Source organism: Scyliorhinus canicula, chromosome 10 (genome assembly GCF_902713615.1).
Source record: "Scyliorhinus canicula chromosome 10, sScyCan1.1, whole genome shotgun sequence".
Classification (NCBI taxonomy): Eukaryota; Metazoa; Chordata; class Chondrichthyes; order Carcharhiniformes; family Scyliorhinidae; genus Scyliorhinus; species Scyliorhinus canicula.
The window spans coordinates 83803892-83822728 of NC_052155.1; the positions used below are offsets into that span (position 1 = coordinate 83803892).

The following is an 18837-nucleotide window of genomic DNA, read 5'->3' on the forward strand; positions in this document are numbered from 1 at the left end:
GGCTCCACTGTGGCACTGGGCATTGCACAGAGCTAGTAGCCCTGTCTTTGTACTGTGGAAATAGTAAGAACTACCATGGCAGCACTAATTGACCGACCATGGTGGAATATCTGCTGGCAGCTGTCTCAGCTTCCAGTGCAAGCACAGGTGGAGGAGACCTCTTTAGTCCAATTAGTCCAAAGGAAACGTAAGCCTTGCTCATGTGATCCCTGGTTGCTAACATGTAGACTTATCTGCCATCATGGCTGTAGTTCTGAGTAATCAACTAGGTAAGCAGTATCTCACAGCAGTTGAGCAACCTTTGCTCCAACACAGATTTGCTGTTATTCCATGGGAGTGTTGCCAACACTGGAGGATGAACCTATAATGTTCTTTCTAAGGGTTACAGAGGTAGCTCAGTCTGAAGATAGGCCATGAAGGCACAGAGCTGCACAAGGGACTCTTGCAAGGCCATCTACAGACTCCCCCAATGAAAGTCAGCAGCCTTCCACCAGCTATGGATAGCAAGGGCACGAAAGGTGAGTGATTGTAAGGAAGTTTGCTGCATAAAGTTGTTGAATGAAGGCATTTTCTGTTGCTCATTATTGCACAATGTGATAATAAGTCTGAAAGTGGATGAACTATTAGGGAATGGTTGGAGTGGGAAAGCTCATTTCAATGAAGTGAAGTCTCAAAATGCTGGTTCCTCTACATCCATCCAGTTGATTGTGGTGGATATGGTCTCCTCCGTTCCTTTTTCATCTCTTCCTCCTCTGCTTCCCAAGGTGATCCGTGGATCTCAGGAAGAAATGGCTGGTTTTCATAGTTCCATCCTTACAAATGTACCCCCCCCCCCCCCACGCCCCAAAACACCTCATGACCCCCGAACAACCTAAGCAGTGAAACCATTACTTTAGAGGACCTATGGATTGATCTATGAGGGCTGGTTTAGCTCACTCAGCTAAATCGCTGGCTTTTAAAGCAGACCAAGCAGGCCAGCAGCATGTTTCGATTCCCGTACCAGCCTCCCCGGACAGGCGCTGGAATATGGCGACTAGGGGCTTTTCACAGTAACTTAATTGAAGCCTCCTCGTGACAATAAGCGATTTTCATTTCATTTCATCTACAATGTTCTGGATGGCTTCATGTCTTTCATCCGAGTCCCTTTGACATCATATGTTGGGATGGCAGAAAGGTATCATCAGCCCTTTGTGGAGGGGTTGCTCTTGTCTCTGAGAAACCATCTTTTGGTATGTCTCAAAGACACAACGTTAGTCAATATTGTTCACTGATACAGGATAGCACCATTGTGGGTGCTGCCAGGCCAACAGATATTCATCGAGATTAACCTTTTGGTGCAGTTGCACACCAACTACACATTGACAGAATTGACAGTTGTACCATAGAAAGCATCCTATCTGGCTGCATCACAGCTTGCTATGACAACTGCTCAGCCCAAGACCGTAAGAAACTACAGAGTCGTGAACACAGCCCAGTCCATCACGCAAACCGCCTCCTATCCATTGACTCTGTCTATATCTCTCGCTGCCTTGGGAAAGCGGGCAGCATAATCAAAGACCCCTCCCACCCAGGTTATTCTCTCTCTTCCAACCTCTTCCATCGGGCAGAAGATACAAAAGTCTGAGAACATGCACTAACAGATTCAAAAACAGCTTCTTCCCCGCTGTTACCAAACTCCTGAATGGCCCTGTTATGGACTGAACTGATCTCTCTATGCATCTTCTCTACAGTTGTAGCACTCCGTATGCTTCACCCTATGTCTATGTCTGTGTAATCACATTGTGTATGTCCTATGTTTTTCATGTATGGAATGATCTGCCTGGATTGTATGCAGAACAATACTTTTCACTGTACCACGGTAAACATGACAATCGATCTAAATCTAGTTGCGGTATCATATCAGTTCACAGGGTGAGGGATGGCAGCCGGTCGAGTCATTTTCATGCAGTTGATAGCGCCCTGCACCATTGGGAAGCCATTATCCTGGCAAACACACATGTCATTTCATCTTCATTGTTTGTGGAGAAGATGGCAAAGTCCCTTCTTCTATACAATGTCTATGAAAGCTTTTGGATGCTTCTGTGCACAGCAAACTGAAACACTTTGCTGATGTCATCTGCTCCCAGATGGCAGAATCTTGTTGCATAGAATGTAAGGGGGTTGATGATTTTCACAGACATTGTCAGGGCCCTCCTCGTCCTGGTTTGAGGCACAGAGACATCATGAAGAAGGTGCACAACTCCACCATTATCTCCTTTATGAAACCAAGTTGAACAACTATCTCCTGAGGCATTGCTCGTTGTAATGTCAGACTGGACCCCAGGCAGATTTTTTCTGCATCATGACTTCGACAGAGAGCTTTTTAAAAAACTTTTTCCATGCCATGTGAGTGTCACTGTCTGGGCCAGCATTTGTTGCCCCTACCTGATTACTTTTGAGAAGGTGGTAATGAGCTGCCTTCTTGAACTGTTGCAGCTATAGATACACCTAGTGTGCTTCCTCTTTCTTCCTTTTAGACTGAATGTTCTGCTCATGTTGCTGAGAAAGTGGCACTGTAATGGTGAGGTCAGCAAAAACCAGTAACTCACCACAGTGCAAATTAACTACATGCCCACTTGCTTTGCAGACTAAATTTAGTGCAATGCATTACATTTCACCCTGCAACTCTCATTTACAATTTCCTCAGAAAGCTACATTCATGAATGATATTACTGGAGTATTAAAAAAAAGTCTTTATTTAGTTGAAACAATTGTTTCAGGATATGACTAAACTATAATCTTACAAGCAAACATCATTCATGTAATGATGCCATCTACTGAGCACTGTGGAAAGTGGCATGGCTACATAGGTCCAGCACATAAAATTACCTGGCCATCAATAAACTGATCTTGTAAGTCATTCTTTTCATTCTTTAGATTTTCAGCTTTCAATTCCCGTTTTCCTTTGAATCCATTTAGCTTCTCAGTCAACATCAAGAACGTCTACAAGAAATTGCAGAAAAAGGAAATTAGTTATTTCAGGATGTGTGATTTTATATGTTGTTATGCAAGTACTACTTGCTTCTGAAGTCATGAAAATGCACTTGAAAAGATAAATGACATGTATTGTTTCTAAAATAAAAGTAATTTTGACTGCAATTTTTGGAAATTTTAATTTTGTCTTTCAATCAAGTTATTCAATCTAATGTTCAAAGGGCAGCACGGTGGCCTAGTGGTTAGCACAACTGCCTCACGGCGCCGAGGTCCCAGGTTCGATCCCGGCTCTGGGTCACTGTGCGTGTGGAGTTTGCACATTCTCCCCGTGTCTGCGTGGGTTTCACCCGCACAACCCAAAAAAAATGTGCAGAGTAGGTGGATTGGCCATGCTAAATTGCCCCTTAATTGGAAAAAATAATTGGGTAATCTAAATTTAAAAAAAAAAATCTAATGTTCAAGGATACAAATAAAGTATTGACCCTAATCTTCCAGTCAGTGGCAGAGAGTGAGTGCACGCCAGCTGATCCTGTTTAAAACTGTGTCAGTACCTTTTTGCACTAGAGGCTTTGGATCTTCCTGTCCAGGTTCAAGCTTGGAACCAGCAACAAAAGTGGAATTTCAGCAAAGCCACGCCCCTTATTCATTTTTGTGTGTGTTGCTGAGCAGAGTTGGGGTTTGCGGGGCGAGGGGGTGAAATTGCCAGAGAGGTTAGCATTGTTGGGATGGTGAGCATTCTAACGGATACTGTGGTGTTGAGCACCATCTGTAGTGCAGGGGGCAGATGAGCAGTCTATGTCTGCATTGCCATGAGGAATGAATGTCAGGGGTGTGGAGAAGGAGGATGGGATGAGGAATGTTGGAGTTGCCATGATGCTGAAATGCTTTGTATTCCACTTTATTTACTTGGAGCTGCAATTCTGGACAGGTTTTAAACATACACAGTGGGCGAAACAGCTGGCTTGTAATGCAGAACAAGGCAGCAGCGCAGGTTCAATTCCTGTACAGGCCTCCCCAAACAGACGCCGGAATGTGGCGACTAGGGGCTTTTCACAGTAACTTCATCGAAGCCAACTTGTGACAATAAGCAATTATTATTATACAAGGATTAGCTTTAAATAAATCAGTATAAAACAGTGCAGGTACAAGGCATGCAAATGAAAAATGCTGGATAAACTCAGCAGGCCTGGCAGCATCGGTGGAGAGAAACAGATGCTGGGATTCTCCGATCCCGCGCGGGTTGGAGAATCGCCGGGGATGCGTGCAAATCAAGCCACGCGCTCCGGCGCTGGTCTGGGGCTGCTGAAAGCGGTCCTCGTGGCGATTGCCGCCGAGTCCCACTGCCGTCGTTTGCGTATGGTGCTACCCGGCAGGACGTCGGCGTTCTGGCTGCAGGGGTCGTCCTGGTGTGGGGGCGGGGGGGGGGGAGCCGATTCTGGGGGGCCTCCACACGTGGCCCCAGTAGGGCTCTGCTATTATTGCCTGGGGGCCGGCCTGGAGACAGCGCATGTGCAGATCCGCGCCGGTCGTGTAGGGTCGGCTTTCGGCACCGGAGCAGCGCACAGCACTCCGGCGCCCCTCTCGCCCCCGGGGAAGGGGTGAATGACTGGGCCTGGAGGCCCATTGACACCGGCATCGCTCGCGCCGGTTTTGATGCCGGCGTCAACACTTGCCCGGGATTTCGGAGAATCCCGGCCATCATGGTTGTGTTGTAATTCACTGACTGACCACTAGTATATAAATGAATGTTAACGTCAGCTGATATCAGACTGGCCAGAGGAAGCTAAAGAGAGAGGTTGTTTGTGCATTATTTTACTGTTATTCATTTGTTGTTTTGTATATAGTTTACTCACAATTAATGTTAATAAATCGTTTATAACTTTAGCTACAAGTGTTCTTGTAATTTATCAGGCCATCCAACAAGAACATTGCACAGAGTTAACAGGAGTGATTCCCCAACCTTGGATGCCGGAATGCGTTCCCCGGGCATCGGGGGAAAATTGTGATTTATGGTGGGGCCAGGGAATCTGGGCCGATTTGCGGTGTGGGGAGAGTTGGCCGGCCGCGGACCTCCTATCGGGCCATCTGCTCAAGATGGGATTATCTGGGAATCCTCATATACCACTCCATGCATAAATTTGCATGCTGTGGAACATGAATTACATCCCACTTTACGTCCGCAAGGGGATCGTAAAACTTGTCATTTGAGAGTACCTTTAAGAAATGGGTGTTTAAGAAATGTTCCTTTAAGAAATGCGTGTTTGAGAAATGTACCTTTAAGTGATTAAGAAATGTACCTTTAAGAAATGGGTGTTTAAGAAATGTACCTTTAAGAAATGCATGTTTGAGAAATGTACCTTTAAGAAATGTGTGATTAAGAAATGTACCTTTAAGAAATGTGTGTTTATCAGTGATGTCAAAGTGTGGGTGGAGCTGGGCTGTCTGTCAGCTTTTTACTTTCGTTTTAGGCTGTTTGCTGCAGGGTGTGTTTTCGTTTCGTTTTCAGAGCTGGACAACTGCAGTTAAACACCCATTTCTTAAAGGTACTCTCACATGACAATCTGGTGCAATTCATCTCCAGTGAAGAACTTTTGGATCTAAATGATCCTTCAACAGAACACTGTTTCTCTTCACAGGTGCTTCCAAAGCTGCTGAGTTTATCCAGCATTTTCTGTTTTTATTTCAGATTTCCAGCATCCCTAGTTGTTTGCTTTCATCAGCAGGTATACATTTACATGTTCCTGAAGATTCCCATGAAGCTATTTCTGATAGAATCATAGAATCCCTACACTGCAGAAGGAGGCCATTCAGTCCATCAAGTCTATACCAACCTTCCAAAAGAGCACCTTACCGAGAGGTCCATGTCCCCACCCTATCCTCATAATCCCACCTAACCTTTATTTTTTGGACACAAAGGGGCAATTTAGGATCTTTGAATCACTATAGTGCAAAAGGAGGCCATTCTGAAAGTGCACCCTACCTCGGCCCACGCCCCCACCCTATTCCCATAACCTAGTAACCATACCTAATCTTTTGGACAAAAAGGGGCAATTTAGCATGGTTAATCCACCGAACCTGCACATTTTTGGTCTGTGGGAGGAAATCAGAGCACCCGGAGGAAACCCATGCATACACGGGGAGAACGTAAAAACTTCACAAACTCACCCCAGGCCGGAATTGAACCTAGGTCCCTGGCGCTGTGAGGCATCAGTGCTAACCACTGTGCCACCGTTCCAGTAAACCGGAGGTTCCAGGTTCCAAGTACAAATCAGCTCCCCGAATGTCCAATGCCACTGCAATCCTCAATAGGGGTCGACGTCTCAGCATTTGCTGCTATTTTGATCAGAGGATCCTGGACATTGTTTGTTAGCTTTTTCCAAGTTTTTAAAAATTAATTATTCATAAGGACTGATAATGCAATGTTTGGTACCCAGAAGCCGTCACGCATCAGGCAGCAACTGCTTTAATGTAGAGTTACAATGTCTGAGGCTTGGCCGGGCTTTCATTCACCCTGAGTTCTATAACACAATTCAGAAGTCACTGTAATATTCAGAACCAGCACACTTCCGATACATTAAGTTTGCTGTGGCCCTGCTTTTTATGAAAATCAGAAGCTCCTGGAATTCAGCTGGAAATACTCACTGACATTTCATATACACCCTCTCTATTTGCAATGGACATTTCAAGGGAGGTCAGCAGCAGAGAGGGACACACTGGGCACAATTCAGCGACATGATCCACACCTTGGTGCGCCAGGTGAATAGCGGGAGGGAAAAATCGAGATTCGCGACGGGCGCAAACCCTTTTGCAATTCACCCAGTCTACTCCTGAAGGTGACCCAAAAATAGCGGGAATATCATTAACCCTCATTTGCATTCATTTCAATCTCATTAACGAGAATAATATCAAATGCAACGGCCTCCAGCAGGAAGTCACACAGCATCATTTAGCACTCCTTTTCAAAAACGGGAACTTGGCGCAATGACTACTGAGGGGAAGTGAGGAGGCGAGTAGACATGTTGCCCCAGTGAGCGGGGTGGGAGGGCGAGCTTTCAGAGGGGTTGGGCTTGGTCCGGGAGTTGAAGTATTCCAGATTGGGGGTCACCCCTGGGCCGGGGGGGGGGGGGGGGGGGGGGGGGGGGGGGGGGGGGGAAGGGCAAAGGGCAAAGGGCTTTGCGTCTGTGAGGCCTTCAAGCCACCTTTAAATATTGTGGAGAACCCATAACAGGGGCAACCATACTTGCATGCCTGTCCTACCAGACACTTCCAGGACAGAGCCATGCTGCAGCTTCTATTCTGAAATTCAATTTCACTCCCTTTGACTGTGACCAGCCTCTAGATCCGCAGCTGAAGGCTATTTCAAATGAGGAATTAAACTTGTTAGTTGTGAGAGAATTTCACACTCCAGGGGCGGGATTCTCCGACCCCCCCGTGTCCCGAATTCTCCGCCCCCCGAGATTCGGCGGAGGCGGGAATCGCTCCGTGCCGGTCGGCGGGCCCCCCGGATGGGCCGAAGTCCCGCCAGCGTGGATTAAACCACCTACCTGACCAGCAGGATTGGCGGCGCGGGCGGGCTCCGGGGTCCTGGGGGGGGCGCGGGACGATCTGACCCCGGGGGGTGCCCCCACCGTGGCCTGGCTCGCGATCAGGGCCCACCGATCGGCGGGCGGGCCTGTGCCGTGGGGGCACTCTTTTTCTTTTCCACAATTGGCGGAGGCGGAAGAGACCCCCTCCCCAGCGCATGCGCCGGTATGATCTCAGCAGCCGCTGACCTTCCGGCGCATGCACGGACTTACGCTGGCAGGCCGTTCACGCCAGCCGGCGGAGTGGGAATCACTCCGGCTCGGGCCTAGCCCCTCAATGTGAGGGCTTGGACCCTAAAGGTGCGGAGAATTCCGCCCCTTTGGGGCGACCCGACGCCGGAGTGGTTCACACCACTCCGACATGCCGGGACCTCCCGCCCCGCCGGGTAGGGGAGAATCCCGGCCCTGAACTCTCAAGTGCCTCCTCAAAGCCACATGTGCCATTTCTTAGAGGATGATTTGTGCATTGTATATCCAGCAAACTTTGATGCTTGATCAGTGTGTCTAGACTCGAGGAGCATCAACACCATAGAGGCAGCTGCCAACAATCAAACATTAAAGAGCAGGGATTTACTATTGAGGACCCTTTGAGACCAAAGTGTAAGTGTGTGGATGAACTGGGGATATCTGAGCAGGTCCTTCCTAATGATCCCGGCAGAGGTCTGGGATCTGGGATCTAGGGGCTACTGATGTGGCTAGGAGTGAGGTTTGTCAGAATAGCAGGCTCGCTGGATAGTTCTTTGAGAGAAGGTCGGACAGTCATAGTAAGGGTCGGTGGGGTTTGGGGGATTTGATTGCCAGTCTCTCTCCTTCTCCAATTCCTTCCAGATATAACTGTTTTCTAGTGTCAATCCCGTGGAGACTGTCCTCGTATTGCTTCTGGCAGCTGAGGCGATCAGACGCCATAAAACACAGCAGCGACAAGTTAGGCTGGAGGTGGCACCTCATGTGCAAGGGGCTGCTGCACATCCTGAAGACCCATCGGCTGAGGAAGGACCCAGAGAGGAAGCCAGCGACAGCCCAAGGTGTACAGGTGTCATTGGTTGTTTAGTGAGCTGACGGACACCATGGACAGCGGAAGACTGCGTCTCAGCAGGGAGGCAATGCGGCACCTGTAACGTGACACCTCGTGGAAGTGGAGGACAACCACTCCAAGTGACCATGAAGGTCAGCGCAGCTCTCAACCCCTGTTCCACTGGGTCATTCCAGAGCTCGAGCGAGGACATCTGTGGCATATCCCAATCATCTGCCCACAGGTGCATCCGGGAGGTGGCGGATGCTCTGTATGCCCAGGCATCAGGCTATTTCACCTTCGAGGAAGGGATTCTACTCTCTGAATGTTGAGATCATATGCTACCATCACCTCGGAATCATGCATGTGTATGCCCACTACCCTGGGAGAGTGCAAGATAGCACCATCTTAGGGCACTCGGACATCCCTCGTAGCTTCGAGGACCATTCCAGGATGATGGGTTTACTCATGGGGGACAAGGGATACCTGCTGAGGTCATGGCTTATGACGCTGGTGCAGAGGCTGGAGACCAAGGTGGAGACCTGTTATAATGAGGCTCAGGTTGCCAGCCGTGCTGTCATTTAGCAATGCATCGGACTGCTGAAAATGTGATTCTGATGCCTTGTCCACTCTGATAGTGCCTTGCAGTACACTCCCCCAGAGGGTCTTCCGCTTTGTGGTGGTCTGCTGTGTCCTCCACAATCCGGCACAGTCGTGAGGCGACATGCTGGTGGAGGAGGAGCAGGCGGAAGGGCATGCGGCCTCATCAGAGGAGGAGGATGCAGTGGTCCAGGAGGGACTGGAGGACGAGTCCGAGGAGAAACCGAAGGATGGAGGACAGGCGGTGGCAAGGGTCCAACATGCCAGGAAGACCAGGGAGCCCCTCATCATGTCCAGATTTTCCTATGATGAGGCTGTGTTTGTCAGCTCAACCTCCCCATTTCCCTCCCCTCCCCCATTTTCCTCCGTCCTCCAATTTCCATCCCGAGTCTCTCACCTCCATATCCATCCGGCCATATCCATGGCGGCCGCTGACGTCACCACCGGCGCATGCGCGGTGGAGGGGGTCTCTTCCGCCTCCGCCATGGTGGAGGTCGTGGCGGCGGCGGAAGATAAAGAGTGCCCCCATGGCACTGGCCCGCCCGCCGGTCGATGTGCCCCGATCGCGGGCCAGGCCACCGTGGGGGCACCCCCCCCGGGGTCCGATCGGCCCGTGCCCCCCCCCCCCCCCCCCCGGACCCCCTCGCGCCGCCAATCCCGCCAGCACAGAGGTGGTTTAAACCACGTCGGCGGGAGAGGCCTGACAGCGGTGGGACTTCGGCCCATTGCCGGCCGCAGAATCGCCGCGGGGGGCACGCCGATCAGTGGGGCGCGATTCCCACTCCCGCCGATTCCCGGGTGGCGGAGAATTCCGGCCACGGCGGGGGCGGGATTTACGCCGGCCCCAGGCAATTCCCCGACCCTGCGGGGGGTCGGAGAATTCCGCCCAAGGTGTCCGATGTCTACGAGGAGTTGATGGATTCAGAGGGGACCCAGGGACATTGAGAAGTGGGAGGAGGAGCTGGGGGGGAGGTGGCAGCCGGGTCATGGGAGGAGACTCTGCGGAGGGTAAATGCATCCTGTGCGACGCACAGTCTTATTCAATTTAAAGTAGTCCACTGGCCACATATGACGGTGGCGAAGATGAGTACATTCTTGGAGAGAGTTGAGGAACGTGTGGGTGGTGCGCGGGGAGACCCGCGAATCATGTCCCCATATTTTGGGCATGCCCGAAGCTGAAGGGGTTCTGGCAGGCGTTTGCAGACATAATGTCCGAGGTGTTTTGTGTAAAGGTGGCCCCAAGTCCAGAGGTAGCGATATTCAGGGTGTCGGCCGACCCAGGGGTCTAGGGGGTGAGAGGTAGCCAGGAGACAGATTTTGCTTGGGTCGAGGGTCTCAGAGCCACTGAAAGCGGGCGTCTGGGTGAGTGACCTGGCAGAAGTTTTGAGACTGGAGAATGTCAGGTTCATCCTAAGGGGGTCAGTTGATAGGTCTGTTTGAAAGTGGAAGCTGTTCATTGACTTCTTTAAGGAGAATTGAGCTGTCAGCAAAGGTGGAGGGGGCAGGGGGTGGGGTGGGGGGGGGGGGTGGGAAGAGGTTAAAATGGGGAAGGCAGGATGGGAGGAGGGGCTATGAAGGGGTGGAGTGGGTTGGTTATGTATTACGTTGTATAATTTTACTTATGCTTTTGTTTTGTTGTTTATTTCTGCAAAACAATATATATATATATTTAAAGTTCTGCATCCCCAATCATTCTGAAAAGTAACATGTTGGAAGGGGAGAGTAGACTGGGGTCCATTGCCAGATGGTGACAGAAGACCTATTCAAGTGCCTTCACTAACGGATCGGAGGGGTATGTAAAACTGCAATCACCTAGGTGTAGGGACAATGTAAAAATGCCATTGCCAATGAGTGGGAGTGTGTGTGAAAGTGCCATCACCAAAGAGTAGGGGACATTCTGCAAGGGACACTGAGGGACAGTGACACCTACTCCCAAGTGAGTAGTAGGATGATTTTGGACATATGGACTGAAAATGAAGTAAAATAGAGGTAATGATAATGCCTGATACGAGATAGATCCACCCCTTCATGGCCCCTGAGAAGCATCAGAAAAGATAGGGCGCGGACCAGGTTCCAGAAGGGCCACAGTAGCAGCAGCAAGAGCAGCAATATGCCAGTTTTCAGTGGGCATGCTGAAGAGTGAAGAGCAGAAGAACATAGGAACCGAAGTAGATTATCCAGTCCATCGAGCCTGCTCTGCCATTCAATTAGATCATGATTGATCATCAACTTCGATATCACTTTCTCGCGCTATCTCCATATCCCTTGATGCCATTAATCTTCAGAAATTTATTGATTTCTGATTTGAACATGCACAATGATTTAGCTTTCATTGCTCTCTGGAGTAGAGAATTCCAAAGAATCACCACCCTCTGAGGGAAAAAAGTCCTCCTGATCTCAGTCTTAAATGACCTATCCCTTATCCTGAGATAATGTCCCATTTTAGATTCACCAGCCAGAGGAAACACCTTAGCTACATCCACCCCGTCACACCCTGCAACAATGCACCCTCATTACAGGCCCAATCTTCCCAATCTCTGCTCATAAAACCATCCCATCAATTAATCCAGGGATTAATCTGGCAAACCTCTATTGCACTTCTTCAATGGAAAATATATCCCTCCTTATATAAGGGCACAGTAAGAAGTCTTACAACACCAGGTTAAAGTCCAACAGGTTTGTTTCAAACACGAGCTTTCGGAGCACGGCTCCTTCTTCAGGTGAATGGAAAGGCTTGTTCCAGAAATGTTTATATAGACACAGTCAGAGATGCCCCGGAATGCGAGCACCTGCAGGCAATCAAATCATCAAAGATGCAGAGAGAGAGGTAACTCCAGGTTAAAGAGGTGTGAATTGTCCCAAGCCAGTTCAGTCGGTAGGCCTCTGCAAGTCCAGGCTTGTTGGTGGGGGCCGAATGTAATGCGACATGAATCCCAGATCCCGGTTGAGTCCGCATTCATGCGTGCGGAACTTAGCTATAAGTTTTTGCTCAGCAATTTTGAGTTGTCGCGTCTCCTGAAGGCCTCCTTGTAGAATGCTGACTCGGAGATCAGAGGCTGAATGTCCTTGACTGCTGAAGTGTTCCCCAACTGGAAGGGAACAGTCCTGCCTGTTGATAGTCGCACGATGCCCGTTTATTCGTTGTCGCAGTGTCTGCATGGTCTCGCCAATGTACCACGCTTCGGGACATCCTTTCCTGCAGCGTATGAGGTAGACTACATTGGTCGAGTCGCACGAGTATGCGCCGCGTACCTGGTGGGTGGTGTTTCCACGTGTAATGGTGGTGTCCATGTCGATGATCTGGCATGTCTTGCAGAGATTACCCTGGCAGGGTTTTGTGGTGTTGTGGTTGCTGTTCTGAAGGCTGGGTAATTTGCTGCAAACAATGGTTTGTTTGAGGTTGCGCGGTTGTTTGAAGGCCAGTAGTGGGGGTGTGGGGATGACCTTGGCAAGATGTCCATCCTCGCTGATGATGTGTTGGAGGCTGCGAAGAAGATGTCGTAGTTTCTCCGCCCCAGGAAAGTACTGGACGACGAAGGGTACTCTGTCAGTGGTGTCCCGTGTTTGTCTTCTGAGGAGGTCGGTGCGGTTTTTTGCTGTGGCGCGGTGGAACTGTCGATCAATGAGTCGAGCGCCATATCCCGTTCGTACGAGGGCATCTTTCAGTATCTGTAGGTGTCTGTTGCGCTCCTCCTTGTCTGAGCAGATCCTGTGTATACGGAGGGCTTGTCCATAGGGGATGGCTTCTTTAATGTGTTTCGGGTGAAAGCTGGAGAAGTGGAGCATCGTGAGATTATCTGTGGGCTTGCGGTAAAGCGAGGTGCTGAGGTGACCGTCCTTGATGGAGACGAGTGTGTTCAAGAATGGAACTGAATTTGGAGAATAGTCCATGGTGAGTTTGATGGTGGGATGGAACTTATTGATGTCATCGTGTAGTCGTTTCAGTGATGTCTCGCCGTGGGTCCAAAGGAAAAAAATGTCATCGATGTATCTGGTGTATAGCATCGGTTGAAAGTCCTGTGTGGTGAGGAAGTCCTGTTCAAACTTGTGCATGAAGATGTTGGCATATTGAGGTGCAAATTTGGTCCCCATGGCTGTTCCGTGCGTCTGGATGAAGAATTTGTTGTCGAAGGTGAAGACGTTGTGGTCTAGAATGAAACGGATGAGTTGCAGAATTGCGTCTGGAGATTGGCAGTTGTCGGTGTTGAGGACTGAGGCTGTTGCAGCAATGCCGTCGTCATGGGGGATGCTGGTGTAGAGTGCCGAGACATCCATTGTGACGAGGAATGTTCCTGGTTCAACTGGTCCATGGGTGCTGAGTTTCTGTAGGAAGTCCGTCGTGTCGCGACAGAAGCTGGGTGTACCTTGTACGATGGGTTTCAAGATGCCCTCGATGTGGCCAGAGAGGTTCTCACACAGGGTCCCATTGCCTGAAACGATAGGACGGCCTGGTGTGTTGGCCTTGTGTATTTTCGGGAGGCAGTAGAGATCTCCAATGCGGGGATTACGTGGGATGAGAGCACGTAGGGTGTTCTGAAGGTCTGGATCTAAGGTCTTGATCAGTCTGCTGAGTTGGCGGATGTGTTCCTTGGTTGGATCTGCGGGTCCAACCCGCAGATCCAACCAAGGAACACATCCGCCAACTCAGCAGACTGATCAAGACCTTAGATCCAGACCTTCAGAACACCCTACGTGCTCTCATCCCACGTAATCCCCGCATTGGAGATCTCTACTGCCTCCCGAAAATACACAAGGCCAACACACCAGGCCGTCCTATCGTTTCAGGCAATGGGACCCTGTGTGAGAACCTCTCTGGCCACATCGAGGGCATCTTGAAACCCATCGTACAAGGTACACCCAGCTTCTGTCGCGACACGACGGACTTCCTACAGAAACTCAGCACCCATGGACCAGTTGAACCAGGAACATTCCTCGTCACAATGGATGTCTCGGCACTCTACACCAGCATCCCCCATGACGACGGCATTGCTGCAACAGCCTCAGTCCTCAACACCGACAACTGCCAATCTCCAGACGCAATTCTGCAACTCATCCGTTTCATTCTAGACCACAACGTCTTCACCTTCGACAACAAATTCTTCATCCAGACGCACGGAACAGCCATGGGGACCAAATTTGCACCTCAATATGCCAACATCTTCATGCACAAGTTTGAACAGGACTTCCTCACCACACAGGACTTTCAACCGATGCTATACACCAGATACATCGATGACATTTTTTTCCTTTGGACCCACGGCGAGACATCACTGAAACGACTACACGATGACATCAATAAGTTCCATCCCACCATCAAACTCACCATGGACTATTCTCCAAATTCAGTTCCATTCTTGAACACACTCGTCTCCATCAAGGACGGTCACCTCAGCACCTCGCTTTACCGCAAGCCCACAGATAATCTCACGATGCTCCACTTCTCCAGCTTTCACCCGAAACACATTAAAGAAGCCATCCCCTATGGACAAGCCCTCCGTATACACAGGATCTGCTCAGACAAGGAGGAGCGCAACAGACACCTACAGATACTGAAAGATGCCCTCGTACGAACGGGATATGGCGCTCGACTCATTGATCGACAGTTCCACCGCGCCACAGCAAAAAACCGCACCGACCTCCTCAGAAGACAAACACGGGACACCACTGACAGAGTACCCTTCGTCGTCCAGTACTTTCCTGGGGCGGAGAAACTACGACATCTTCTTCGCAGCCTCCAACACATCATCAGCGAGGATGGACATCTTGCCAAGGTCATCCCCACACCCCCACTACTGGCCTTCAAACAACCGCGCAACCTCAAACAAACCATTGTTTGCAGCAAATTACCCAGCCTTCAGAACAGCAACCACAACACCACAAAACCCTGCCAGGGTAATCTCTGCAAGACATGCCAGATCATCGACATGGACACCACCATTACACGTGGAAACACCACCCACCAGGTACGCGGCGCATACTCGTGCGACTCGACCAATGTAGTCTACCTCATACGCTGCAGGAAAGGATGTCCCGAAGCGTGGTACATTGGCGAGACCATGCAGACACTGCGACAACGAATAAACGGGCATCGTGCGACTATCAACAGGCAGGACTGTTCCCTTCCAGTTGGGGAACACTTCAGCAGTCAAGGACATTCAGCCTCTGATCTCCGAGTCAGCATTCTACAAGGAGGCCTTCAGGAGACGCGACAACTCAAAATTGCTGAGCAAAAACTTATAGCTAAGTTCCGCACGCATGAATGCGGACTCAACCGGGATCTGGGATTCATGTCGCATTACATTCGGCCCCCACCAACAAGCCTGGACTTGCAGAGGCCTACCGACTGAACTGGCTTGGGACAATTCACACCTCTTTAACCTGGAGTTACCTCTCTCTCTGCATCTTTGATGATTTGATTGCCTGCAGGTGCTCGCATTCCGGGGCATCTCTGACTGTGTCTATATAAACATTTCTGGAACAAGCCTTTCCATTCACCTGAAGAAGGAGCCGTGCTCCGAAAGCTCGTGTTTGAAACAAACCTGTTGGACTTTAACCTGGTGTTGTAAGACTTCTTACTGTGCTCACCCCAGTCCAACGCCGGCATCTCCACATCATCTTATATAAGGGGACAATAACGACACAATTCTTCGGGTGAGGTCTCACCAAGGATCTATACAATCACAGCCACATCTTTATTCCTGTACTCAAATTCCCTTGTGATCGAGGCCAACGTGCCATTCACCGTCCTAATTGCATGCTGCACCTCCATGCTGGCCTTTAGTGAGTCATGAACAAGGACACACAGATCCCTTTGGACACGTGCACTTCCCAACCTCTCACTATTAAATACATATTCTGCCCTACTGTTTTTATACCAAAGTGAATAATTTCACCGTATTCAAATTATTCCATCTGCCATGTTCTAGCCCATTCAGTTAACTTATCCAATTTGTCTTGAGGCCTTTTTGCATCCTCCTCGCAATTTACGTTCCCACCCAGTTTGGTGGCATTTTGGACACGTTACACCTGGATCCTGGATCCAAATCATTTATATAGACTGTGAACTGCTGAAGACCTAGCACTGATTCTTGTGATAACCCAATAGTAACAACTTGAGAATGATCCGTTTCCTCCTACTCTCTGCTTTTTGTCCGTTAACCAATTCTTAATCCATACCAATATATTTCCCTGAAGCCCATGCACTCTGATTTTATTTACTAACTTTCTTTGTGGGACCTTATCAAAAACATTCTGGAAATCCAAATACACCACACCTCATGGTTCCCCTTGATCTATGCTACATATAATATCCTCAAAAAATCCAAGAAGTTTGGCAAAAAGATTTGCCTTTCATAAATCCATGTTGACTCTGCCCAATTTTACCACTCTTTCCTAAATGTTCAGTTGTCATATCCTTTATAGTAGATTCTAACATTTTCCCTCCTACTGGCGTCAAACCAACAGGTCTCCATTCTCTCTCTTCCTCCCATCTTAAAGAGTGGGGTTATATTTGCTACTTTTCAGTTCATAGGAAACTTTCCAGAATCTATAGAATTTTTAAAGAGTATCCACTATCTCTCTAGCTACACCTTTCACCACTGGGGTGAAGCTCATCTGATCCGCAGGATTTATCAACCTATAATCCAGTTAAATGTTCAAGCACTACCTCTTTACTAATACTAATTTATTTTAATTCCTCGGTTTCACACGTCCCATGTCGCCTAATATTTCTGAGAAATTTTCGATATCTTTTTTCACAAAGACAGATGCAAAGTAACTTCCTGTTCTCCCCTATAAATTAATCTTTCCCTCTCAATTCTCCAACATAAATTCATCTTTCCCTACCTGTAATAAGCCCACTCTAATGTTTTCCTTTTCACATACTTGAACAAGCTTTGACAGTCTTCATATTCCTCACCAATTTACATTTATATTCTCTTTTCCCTATCTTAATCAATTTCTTGGTCTTTCTTTGCTTGCTTCTAAACTGCTGCCAATTCTCAGGTATACCACTTTTTCTGGCATTCTTATAAACTACTTCCTTTGATCTAATGCAATTTTTAACTTCTTTTGTTAAAAATGGTTGATTTACCTTTTCCTTTGGGTGCGTAGACCATGTGAGAGTTTCTTTAAATATGAGCCTGCCTGTCTACTGTCAAACCTTTCACTATATTTTCCTCAATCCACCACAACCAACATTCCGCTCACACCTTCATTATTTCCTTTCTTCAGATCTAAGATGCTCTTTCAGAATAAGTTATATAGCATTCAAACTTCTGCAAAATTTTATCATAATGAATTATGTAGCATTCAAACTTAATGCAAAATTCTATCATATTATGGTCACTATTTCCCAAAAGCTCCTTATAACAAAATTATTAATTAGTCCTTTCTCTTTCCAGAACAATAAACCAAAAATAGCCTGATTCCTTGTTGGCTACTCAACATACTGCATCATAGAACATAGTACAGTACAGAAGGAGGCCATTCAGCCCATCGAGTCTGCACCAATCCACTTAAGCCCTCACTTTCACCCTGTCCCTGTAACCCAATAACCCCATCTAACCTTTTTTGGTCACCAAGGGCAATTTATCATGGCGAATTCACCTAACCTGCACGTCTTTGGACTGTGGGAGGAAACCCGAGCACCCAGAGGGAACCCACGCAATTGGGGGAGAACGTGCAGACTCCGCACAGACAGTGATCCAGCAGGGAATCAAATCTGGGACCCTGGCGCTGTAAAGCCACAGTGCTAATCACTTGTGCTACCGTGCTGTCCATCAGAAACCCATTTTGTGCATGCTTCAGGAACTCTACCTCCAGAGAATTGATTTGTGCTGATTTGGTTAATTAGTCTATGTGTAAATTGAAGTCACCCATTAACACTGTATCATCCACGACTTCCGGTGGCAGCGATGACGTAGGAAGCCACACATTTGGGAGCTCCCGTTTTAAATGGACTTTTTGGCTCTTTTTGGAGCCCAAAACGGAAATTTTTCGACATCTCCCGGTGGGAGAAGGTGTGCTGATCGACTTTCCCCGCAGTCCATATCTCGAACTCGGAGTCGAAAGGGGGAAAAAACGACAGCAGCTCCCCAGAAAAAACGGGGGAAGGAATCCAAGATGGCGGCCGGCGGAGCTCCAGAGGAGTGGAAGCAGTGGGCCCAGGAGCAACAAGCTGCTCTCCTGCGCTGCTTTACAGACTTCAAGGCTGAGGTACTGAGCTCTCTGCAGGAAACGAACAGCAGGCTGTCGGAGATTCAGACGACCCAGGGTGCTGCCATCAAGGAGTTGCAGACGCAGGCCACTGAACGAGAGGAGGAGGCCGTGGTCCTCGTGAGTAAGGTGGAGGGACACGAGGCACTCCACAAGAAGTGGCAGGAATGCTTCAAGGAGCTTGATCACCGCATGAGGCGGAAAAACCTGCGGATCTTGGGCCTTGCGGAGGGGCTGGAGGGGTCGGACCTGACAACCTACGTGGCTACGATACTGAACTCGCTAGTGGGGGCCGGGTCTTTCCATCTGCCCTTGGAGCTGGAGGGAGCACACAGAGTTCTGGCCAGGAGGCCTAAGGAGAATGAACCCCGCATGCGGTGCTGGTGAGGTTCCACCGGTTCAGTGATCGGGAGTGTGTGCTGCGCTGGGCCAAGAAGGTGAAGAGCAGCAATT

General features: G+C 49.0%; 1 protein-coding gene across 6 annotated transcripts in view; it reads right to left on the minus strand.

Moving 5' to 3' along the window:
* The window catches only part of LOC119972486 (coiled-coil domain-containing protein 178), a 479785-nt gene that overhangs the window by 309255 nt on the left and 151693 nt on the right, over positions 1–18837 (minus strand). For all 6 annotated transcript variants that reach the window (XM_038809253.1, XM_038809254.1, XM_038809255.1 and 3 more), the window contains one exon: positions 2869–2982. In XM_038809253.1, the coding sequence (XP_038665181.1) occupies positions 2869–2982 (114 nt within the window). The remainder of the gene's footprint in view (positions 1–2868; positions 2983–18837) is intronic.